Genomic DNA, 11246 nt, shown 5'->3' on the forward strand with positions numbered 1-11246 from the left:
TGAAAATACAATAGTTGACATCTGAGACACTCAACACATGGCCTATGCCAAGCTGATTTATGTCTTTTACACTTAACCCTTTTGACCCCTTCTAAGCCAACAAGAGCTGAAACTAGTTAAAGTTACCTACAGCAGTTTCTCATTGTTCTTGGTGATAAGTCTCTCTATCTATTCTACAATAATTATAAATAATAAAATTCCATAAGCCAAAGGCAGTTCTGTGAAAGAAGTTGACGAGATAAAATGACTACGATCAGAAGATGTCTATGATACTTTCACTAGCTCACTTTAGAATGACAAGTGTCATTCTGTCTTTCTCCACTGCTGCTGAAATGACAGGCAGAATGAAGTATCATTCCGTCTTCCTTCCTTCCTTCTATCTACTTACTGTTACTACCAACAGAAAACAACACCAGAAGGTAGAAAAAGTGACCTCCCTTTTGTTTTGATTGATTTTGAGGATTCACAATAAACCAAGGAAATTGACGACTTCTCTCCAAACACTGGATATTTAATCAACAAGGACTGATTTGAACTCTGATGTGTTGTGACAGCTTTGTGCTGTGAACTCTAGAGTGTTATAACAGCCTTTGCACTGTCAGTGCTAGTATAGTCTACTATGTTGTCAAACAGTATAACCAAGATATTACCTCACCTTTCCACTTGCGGTTTACCTTACATTGAAATGTTACCAAAAGATTTTTATATATGTGTCATCTTCATAGAGGAAACAGCAGTCACATTTTTAAAAGATTACAATCTGCTGGATACGCAACAAGAAGCAGATCCCTGCCATTGATGTGGTGCTGTCATGCAGGAAAAATGAAAGTGTGACAGAGGTGGACAATTCAGGCTTGTACTTTGTTGTCCTCAAAAGGGGTGTCAAACTTCACATTCAGTTTGTAAAGGAAACCAATTTTTCCATAATACAGACATTAACAACAAATTAAACTGCAAACTGAGCCTGAGTGAGGTTTTAGAACTAATATTTTTCTTTGTCATGGCTATACCCATCACCACAGCAGTGACTCTAACAGTTCTTTATCATATGAGATAATATAAGATTCAATTTTTCTTATTTGTGTAATTCCTTTATAATGTATGAAGTGTTTTATCTCTGAAATATCTGAAAGATAAGATAGATAACCCTATTTGACACTGTCATAGACTGCATACTATACTAGCACTGCACTTTCATGTGAGTTTTTGCAATATTTCTTTCTGAATACATATGGACTTGTTTGTTATATTTGCTGTTTTTCCTTTTTTGTAACCATAACAATATATTGTTATGGTTACAAAATGTCCTGACATACCTACCTTAGCCTCCTGAGCCACTCTTATACCTCCTGCTATCACTTGCTACAGTCACCTCTGCCTCATCTCTAACTATCTCCCCTCACACTCTTATGAAGGTAGATGTTTCATAAGAGTGTGAGAGGAGATAGAGATGAAGCAGAGGTGACTGTAGCAAGTGATAGCAGGAGGTATAAGAGTGGCTCAGGGGGCTCAGGTAGGTGTGCCAGGACATTGAGAGTGATTATATGCAGGTAGGTACATGAGGGAGAGTGGAAGGCATGCAGCGAGTAGTGATCGTGGGTGAGAGAAGGCAGATGATGGGAAGATGGGTTGTAGAGAGTTCTGACACAGGGAGACAGAGATTGTGTGTATTTGAGTGGGTGGGGGCATAGATGTAAAGGACATGCCTGTATGGCCATGATTTTATTTAGCTGGGCGTCTTCTTAAGCACAGTAAATTACCAGATGTCTCAGTCATTTGTCATCTCAGTGAGGCTCAACATCTGAAGATCATCTCTCACTACTTCATCCCAAGTCTTCCTCTTCAACAGGTTCCCTCTACAATCAGTGATCAGCACTTCTTTATGCAGCTATCCTCATCCATAAGCTTTACCTGACCATACCAGATGCCTCTTACATGCATTTTTTTTTTCATAAGACATTTATGCTTTATCATACATGCACACTGACATCCAGGAGAGCATGCTGGTTTCATTTCTTTCAAGCTTTCAAATGTCCTCTGTTGTCATAGCCCATTTTTTCACTGCCATGTAGCATAGCTGTCCATACAATCATGCAATCTGCTTTTCACTCAGAGGGAGAGGCCCTTTATTACCAACAAAGGTAGCAGCTCTCTGAACTTTGTACAGATGGTTCTTATTTTAGCAACTATGCCTTCAGAGCTTCCTCCACCACTTTGTTGCCTAAATAACAAAGAACTATCTACTACTTCTAAGGGAGTCTATTTTCCATACATTTCTAGTGATTGTTGTACCTGCATATCTGCATACATAAAGACTACTTTTTCAGTTAACCTTCCTGTGATAGCACTGCACCTCTCATGGCTCCATATCTTGCATTGGATATACTGTATGGAGTTTCTACCAACAACTTTCCTACATATCAAGCAGCCCTATCTCCTTGAAAGGATCAGTGATTTGTTTGTTTTCCTACTTACTATGACTTTGGTCTTCACTAAATTAATTCTAAGGCCCTTTAATTTCAGACCTCCCTTCATCCCCTGAAATTTCTTATCTAATTCTAGTAGAGATTCAACAATACGAACAAGGTCATCAGCATGAAGGAGCTTCAAGGGCAGCCAATCTTGAATTCTTCTGTCATGGCCTGGAAGATTACGATGAACAAGAGAAGGTTGAGAGCCAATCCTTGGTGAACTCCTACTAACACACTAAACTCATTGCTGACTTTCACTTGTACATAGCTTGGACAGTTCTCATCTACCCCTACCTTCTGTATTGACCACCAAATGATGGAAGGAGGAGCCCTGTGAAAGGCTTTCTCCATGTCAACTGATACCAAATACAGAGATTTATTTATTACTAAATGCTTCTACTGCAGTTGCCTTACAAAGAAGATAATATCAGAAGTGCTTTTTCTTGGCACAAAACCAAATTGCATCTCATACAGATTAATGTTCTTAATTAGTTAATAGTTTCAGTAACTTTCATGACCTGTTTCATCAATTTGATACCTCAGTTATTATTTCTGTCTAAGACATCATCTTTAACTTTGTAGCAGTTGACTATAATGCTGCTACACCAGTCATTGGCTATGACCCATTCTTGGACAACCTGATTAACTGTACGGTTGACTAGGCCATGTACCACTCTGCCAGATATTTTAAGCATTTCAGCAGAGATTCTTGATGAACCAGGCACTTTCCCTGTCTCTATATCTTCAATTGCTTTTAAACTTAAAAACAATTTTATTTTAAAACAACTTCCAATGCAAAGTACAACAGTAATTTTGATCTCCAGTTCAATACAAAATGTTTGAAAACCACTGCTGTGGTCAATATTCTTACAATATCCTTACAATCAAAACAACTAAATAAAAGACAAGGTCTATGTCAGAAAAAGTAATACAGTGAAGTTTGTAGACATCAAAAGGAACACTGTTAATCAAAGAAGATATATTACTTTAAATAAAAACATTAAACTCACACAAAAGCAGATTTACTGGTGTTATTAATATGAACTGGCATGATATCAGCATAAGTTTCTTCCAAAGACAATAGAACATTCACTAAAAATAAAACAGAAAATTAAATCAAATTTTCAGTTTCCCAAATGCTACAAAATCAATTTTGGTTTCTTTAATCATTAAATTTCAAGCATTGGCACAAGGTGATGAATTTTTGGAGGCTATAACAGTGAAATGCATTGATCCTAGAGTATGCTACTGGTACTTATTTTATGGACTTCAACATTTAGTTTATTACTACCTGGTTTTTGTCAGTTTAGTGTCATAATAATTAATAGTAGTTTCTAATATACATACAATGCCTATGTTATTTGGGGACATTTGTCTAAAATACAATGTCTCTACCAATAGGGTATGCAGTTGCTGATGAGATCCCACCACAAGTGTGGAACTAATCTGGATAACATTGTTATTTCCTGCCCAATAAGCTGTTTACATCTATCTATACATATGGTGTTCACTGGAAATCTACAGACATATTCTATCGTATGGTTTAGCTTTGAAACAAAACACTTATCAAGCAGTAATTTACCAGATAATACTGGTGTGGGTGTGTGTGTGTGTGTGTTCACTTTTCCATGCTTACATAGGTCTGACAGAATCTGTTGAAGTAGATTTTCTACAGCCAGATGTCATTTTCCTACCCCAACCCTTATGTTTCTAAACAAGGTAATATTTCCTAAAAGCTGAATATGTTTTCATAGAAGATTAGAATCAAATGATACTGGTTGTATGACATAGACATTTGTTTACAACTATCACACAATGTCAAGACAAAAAGATACACCCCTTCCATCACCATGCATATATATTTAGCAAGTGTCTTCTGCTATAGCCTCAGGTCAGCAAGAGATGTAGTAGTGGACTTAGTAGATGGAAAGTGAAAGAAGCCCATCGAAGAATAATTGATAGCAGTCTTACTTACCTGCAGTCTGCCCTTCATGGGAAACAGCCAAAAGGTGAGGGAGATCTCGATATGCATCAGGACCACAAACAATATCAACTGCCTTGCTTTGTTCCAGGATCTTGGTTTTCAGCCGCTCTGCCATACATCCTATAACATAGAACCTTGCATTGAAATGCTGAGTTAAATCTCATTATCTTACCATCATCAAACATTAATATTAATATGATACCATCCACTAACTTTCTGTATCAAAACCACTAGTAAACAGTTTTTACCATTTATGTCTTACTGATGTCATCACAACATATTTCTATTTTATCTACAATCATCTCCCATTACAAAGTCGCACCATTAAGTACTGTCTTTACTTTACACTTACCATTCAAGCTCATATCATACTCTACTTCTCCTCTAGAGTCTACACCACTGATTTAGCTATCACTTGTAAGTATGACATGACCATGCCACCATGACCTATCTTTGTTGTAGTTACTATCTGTTAGCATCATATCTACGTAGCAACATAACCTACATCAACTTTAGCTACCACTCATTATCATCACAAGTCATGACAACCCTATTCTAGCTACTGTTGACTACATCACATATTCATACCACCATAACCTACTTCTATTCTAGCTACTATGCACATAGCTATACCCTCATGATCTGTTTTTACCTCTATTAGCTACCATCATGTGCCCATATGTCCATGACCTTCATCCCTATTTAAACATTAAACTCATAATTTGTAAGAAACTATATACAAAGGGAAATAAAAAATTATCCATACTTTCACCAAAACTTTCTTAAAGTTGGCTGCACTGCCTCCTTCAGTGCTTATGTGCTAAAAAGTGGTACTTTTGTGACTATGTAATTGAGGTTTGACCTTGATTGCTCCAGTTTCTTTTCTTTGTGTTACACTGTAAATGTAGTTGCTCTGCTGACAGTGTGCACCAAGGAAGAACAGAGATCAGCGATCTAATTTTTCTGGTCTGAAGGTGTGTCAGGGACTGAAATTGATTGCAGGCTTTCAGTTCAATATGGGGAGTGCTCTACTGTATAGCAGTGTGTATGAGTGGATCAAGAAGTTTTAAAATGGACAGACAAATGTGAAGCACAAAAAAGGGAGAAGGGCACCCATGAACATCCACCACTGACGTGAAGATTCAGCAAGCTTAAGAGAAGGTTCTGCTAGATCGACAAATGACCATCAATGAGATAGTATGTTCACTGCAAATTAGTCATGGTCTTGTATACAAAATCATTCACAAGCTTCACTTTCATGAAGTCTGTGAGAGACAGGTACCAAAAGAGCTTACTGAAGTGCATGAATACAATTGCATGGAAATCTGTCAATACCTATTTGACCACTACAATGATGAAAACAAAGCTTTTTGGGAGAGAATTGTTTTAGGAGTTGAGACCTAGGTCCATCACTGAGCCAGAATCCAAAAGGGAGAGTATGAAGTGGAAACACTTGGAATTGCCAGCAAAAAAGAAATTCAAGACTAAACTTCTGCAGAAAAAGTGATGCTAACCGTTTTGTGGGGTGCAAAGGACCTATACTGGACCATTATCTGGAAAAGGAGTCTACAGTCACCAATGTAGGCTACAATGAAATGCTGGTCAACAAACTCAAACCAGAAATTCACACCAAACAATGAGGTTTATTGTCAAAGCAAGTGTTGTGGCTGCACAACAACGCATGTCCACATACAGCCACTGACTGTTGAAATCATTGGAAAACTGAGTTACTGAAACATCCTTCATACAGTCCAGATCCCACCCCATTTGACTATCACCTCTTTGGACTGCTCAGACATCCTTTACAAGGTTGTTGATTTGCTATGGACAAAGAAACACAGGAAGTGGTGCATAAATGGCTGCATGACCAGCCATAAACTTTCTCCGATGGAATAAGCAAGCTTGTTGGACCACTGGAAGAAGTCTGTCGAAAAGCAAGGAGACTATGTTGAAAAATTATGTATTTGTTCAACCCCAGCTTTTGTTTTAATGAATTACAGAAACAAGAGTGCATATAATTTTCAACTTACCCTCATAATTTATTCTCACAGTTCAATATCTTGAGCAACAATTCAAACTTTCCGTCTTACATAGTCACATTATATCAAATATTTTCAAAATTCACTTACAGTGGATAAAATTTTTTTTTTTGCAACATACCTAAAATTCCAATTTTCATAGAATTTTTTTTTCTTTTCTTCTTTAAGAAGTTCAAGTATTCTAGACGTTTCCATATCTTAGTTTCAGCTCCCTCTCGAATAGAACAGGTCATCAGGAATGCTACATCACACTGATGGCAAAAATAGATACAGAAAATAAATATAAATACATATGAGGTGGTATCAAAAAATTCCCAGACTAGTTTTGCAGCATGCCAACAGATGGCAGCACATAGTTGCATGCACAGTGACCTTCATGAGGCAGTGTGCCAAGTGACATTGCTGTGTTTATTTTGCAAGTTGTGAAATTTGTGCTTTTGTGATCATGTGTATGCTGTTATTTGTGATTTTTGTCATGGACAGGAAGTTGGAATAAAGAGCCAACATGAAATTTTGTGTTAAACTTGGAAAGTCAGCTACAGAGACATTGAGCATGCTTTGGTAAGCTTACAACAATGAGGAAATGGATTGTGTGAAATGTTTTGAGTGGCACAGGTGCACAACAGAGCTGCAGCTCAATCAAGAGCATGCTCATCATATTTTTCAATATCCACTGTATTGTGCATTGAGAATTTGTACCCCAGGGCCAGACCATCAATCAAGAGTTCAACTGCAGTGTTTTGAAGCAGGGCATTCAGTGAAAGTGACCAAATCTGTGGAGCGTGAAGAATCCAATTCTTCACGATGACAATGCACCCTGTCACCAAGCTCTCCTCCCTCGTGAGTTTCTTGCCAAAAACAACATGGTATCACTTCCGCACCCACCTTATTCCCCAGATTTAGCACCTGCAGACTTCTATCTTTTCCCCAAGATGAAAATGCAGCTCAAAGGTCACCGTTTTAACACCATTGTCAAGATCAAGAGCATATTGTAGCAGGTCCTCACCTTGCTAACAAAAAATGACTCTCAGGCCAGATTTCAAACGTAACAGGAATGCTGGGACAGGTGTATTGCTGTGCAAGGTGACTATTTTGAAGGAGATGGTGTTAAAACTTAGATAAATAAGTTATCTTTTATTAAATATAACTAGTCCGGGAACTTTTTGATACTACCAAGGAAGAGTGTGAGATGTGTATGTTTGTGTGCCTCTGTGTGTGTGTGTGTGCTAGTGCATGAGTACCATAAGGATTACCAACCTTAAGGATCCATAAAACTAATTTCATTTTGAGAAGGAGTCATAAAGCATTATAGATTGATTATTTATTTATCCAGGGATCATCACAATGTTTCTAATACCAATCAGTGATTAACCCTTTAGCATTTAATCTGTCCATATCTGGCCCAAATATTCAATCTGTATTATGTTAAAAACTGACCAGATCCAATCTCTCACACTTACCCTACAATGTTATTCTAAAAACATACAAATGTACTACTGAAATTTTGAAGCTACAGGATATTGTGTAATTAATTCAAAACAACGTAAATAAATAAGTAATACGTTTGACAAAGAAATCTGAATGTTAAAGGGTTGTAGGAGCACTATTTCCTCTTGGTGGAACTGTTATCCATCTCTGCATGATTTGGTAGTGTAGTCAACCTCGCGCACAGATACACATTGCTGCCTATTACAAAGTCGCAGAAAATTTTAATCAGTCCTAGCCAAGCCTCCAAGAAAGTCAAACATAATTTGTCATGTTACTGTCAGAGCTCAACTCCTCCATGTGGGCAATATTGAAGAAAGAAACACTCTAAAACTAAGTAACTATTTATGGACTGTTTGAATATTTATCCTGCTCACATTTTACAATATACAGTAACAGTAAGTGATAAAAGAATCGCTAAATTCCTTAGTAAAACTTTTAAGCTTAGAGAAGTAACTCTTGTTCACCTATTTCAGTAATAATATGGCACTGAAACCTCTTGTGGTTGCTTTACCTGCTAAAAATAGCAACCCAAATGCTTTTAAATCAGATCCCAAGGCTGGATGTTCAAGAACCCCCCAAAAAAGGCAGATTTTCAATCCTGGGATCATGTTGATTCCAAAAAGGTATAATATGTCTATGCAGAGCAAATGTAGACTGAGATACAGACACAATGGACAGACACAATTTCACTTTTATTATATAGATATTTACAAAATTGATATCAACATAAAATTTCAATCAGTTTAATATTCAATAACTATCAAGAGTCTTTTTCATGAAATTTGTGTGATTTAAGCTTAAACAGACAATAATTTATGTACGGATGCATTTTTAGATGCCATTAAAAGAGAGAAGAAAAAAAAAAAGATTAGACTTACATCTTTGATATCAAGACTTCTTTCAAAATCCTCCTTCTTCAATATTGACCAGACAATTTCTGTATCATTAACATTCATCTGACAACCATAGGTTTCAAGATAAACTGCAAGGACAAAATCAAAACTAAGAGAGTTAATACATCATAGGAATATACTATAGATGCGCACACACAAACATTTAAATTATCATTTTCAATTTATGTCTAATTTCATTGCTGGCCTAGGTTGGATGGGTCGTCACCAGTCTGAGTTGGTTCATATATGGAATTATTAGCCTCTTTCCCTCTAGATGGATTCAAGAACCCTTATCACCATTTTTGGTAAGGTTTCTGTGGCTGCATACCCTTCTTATCTCTACTTTACAAAGTGTACTAGGAGTAATATTCTGTTGTATTGTGGCATAATACTCAAGAGGTTGTCACATTCTCAACCAGACTAAAGGGTCCTTTTGATTCTGTTATCTCCAATTATTCACCAAACAACTTGCGAAATGTACTCTGTAGATTTTGTTGTGGCACAAGCATGAATGAGATTGCCCTATGCCTCACAAAGCCTAGAAGTTCTCATTATTCTACTTTGTTTCCATTTGTCCAGCAGAACAAACAAGTGATGACAGAAGGGCCAGCTTGAATGCATAAAAGGAGTAAAAGTATGATAGGAGAAAGAGTGATTGGATGAGATGATAGTAGAAGTAATGGGAGAGAGAGAGAGAGAGAGAGAGAGAGAGAGAGAACAAGAGCAATAGAGAGTAATGGATGTCAAAATGATTGACTTAAAGGAGAGTGAGTGAAGGCTGGTAGCATAGAAAAGATGATGATAGTGTGTAGGAGATATGAACAGATCTGATGTTATCTTTCATACATAGGTATGTTGAAGGGAGTGGGAGGTAGAGTGATTTACAATAGGGACAGAATAAACACTGGTTCAATAGCATAGGGAGTGAGTAGAAAAGTGTAAGAGAACAACGATAGAATTAGACAGATTTAATGCCACCCCTTTTTGTAGAGGCAGCATGGTATAGTGTCACATGGATTGGACGGTTTGACATGGAGCTGTCTAAACTCCAATTGTATGTTGTGGCATGGCTTCTACAGCTGAATGCCCTTCCTAATGCCAACTATTTGACAGAGTGTGCTGGGTGCTTTTTGTGGCACTGGCTCAGGGGCATTTATGAAACACCAGCAGGAGTGCTTTTTATGTGGCACCAGCACCTGTAAAGGACTAGCCCGTATGTATGGATGACAGTGATTTTATTTAGCTTGGCATGTCTTCTCAAGCACAGCAAATCGCCACAACCCTTGGTCCTTTATTTTCTCAGTGAGGCCTAGCATTCAAAGATCCTTTCTCACCACTTTGTCTCATGTCTTCCTGGGTCTACTCCTTCCACAAATTCTCTCAATTGAAGTTTGGCACTTCTTTAAGCAGCTGTTCTCATCCATAGGCATCACTTGACCAACAGTCTTCTCTCTTGCACATAATATCTGATGCCTCTTACAGTTTTCTTATTAAACCATTTACACTCTGTCATGCATGCACACTGACATTACCCATCCAGCAGAGCATGTTAGCTTCATTTCTTTCAAGCTTTCACAAATCCTCTATAGTCAAAGCCCATGTTTCACTGCCATGTAGCATAGCTGTACACAGGCATCACACAATCTGTCTTTCACTCTGAGGGAGTATTCTTTGAATTTTGCCCAGTCTGTTCTTATTCTAGCAACTACAATATTAGAACTTCCTCCTCCACTGCTAAGTTGATCGCCTAGGTAACAGAAGCTTTCTATTACTTCTTCTGATCTCCCCAAGCATATGAGGGAGTCTGTCGTCTGTGCATTTTTAGTGTTTATTGTACCTGCACATTTGCCACACACAAAGTCTATTTTCTCCGTTAACCTTCCTGTGATACTGTTGCACCTCTTATGTGTCCAAAGCTTGCACTGGGTACAATGTATGGAGTTTCTATCAACACACTTCTTACATATTGAGCAGGGCCATCTCCCTGAAGGGACTTGTGATTTGTCTGCTTTCTTACTAAGACTTTGGTTTTTGCTAAATCAACTCCATAGTCAACTGCTACAAAGGTAAAGGTGACGCTTTAGATACAAATAATTACAGAGGTATCAAGCTTTTAGATCAGTTTATGAAAGTTACGGAGATGGTCATAGCCCAACTAATTAGGGAGCGAATCAATTTGGATGAGATGCAGTTTGGGTTCGTGCCAGGTAAAAGCACCACTGATGCCATATTTCTAGTGAGACAGCCGCAGGAGAAATACCTAGCCAAGGATAAACCTCTGTACCTGGCTTCCGTTGACATGGGGAAAGCTTTTGACAGGATCCCCCGATCCCTTATCTGGTGGTCAATGAGGAAACTTGGGATAGAAGAA

At 37.8% G+C, this 11246-nt stretch overlaps 1 protein-coding gene across 3 annotated transcripts in view; it reads right to left on the reverse strand.

Annotated features, from left to right (window-relative positions):
- The window catches only part of LOC106880192 (mitochondrial tRNA methylthiotransferase CDK5RAP1), a 23079-nt gene that overhangs the window by 4082 nt on the left and 7751 nt on the right, over positions 1-11246 (reverse strand). For all 3 annotated transcript variants that reach the window (XM_014930043.2, XM_014930042.2, XM_052975389.1), the window contains 4 exons: positions 8861-8964; positions 6616-6745; positions 4447-4575; positions 3482-3563 (listed from right to left, as the gene is read on the reverse strand). In XM_014930043.2, the coding sequence (XP_014785529.1) occupies positions 3482-3563; positions 4447-4575; positions 6616-6745; positions 8861-8964 (445 nt within the window). The remainder of the gene's footprint in view (positions 1-3481; positions 3564-4446; positions 4576-6615; positions 6746-8860; positions 8965-11246) is intronic.

Source organism: Octopus bimaculoides, chromosome 21, assembly GCF_001194135.2.
Source record: "Octopus bimaculoides isolate UCB-OBI-ISO-001 chromosome 21, ASM119413v2, whole genome shotgun sequence".
NCBI lineage: Eukaryota > Metazoa > Mollusca > Cephalopoda > Octopoda > Octopodidae > Octopus > Octopus bimaculoides.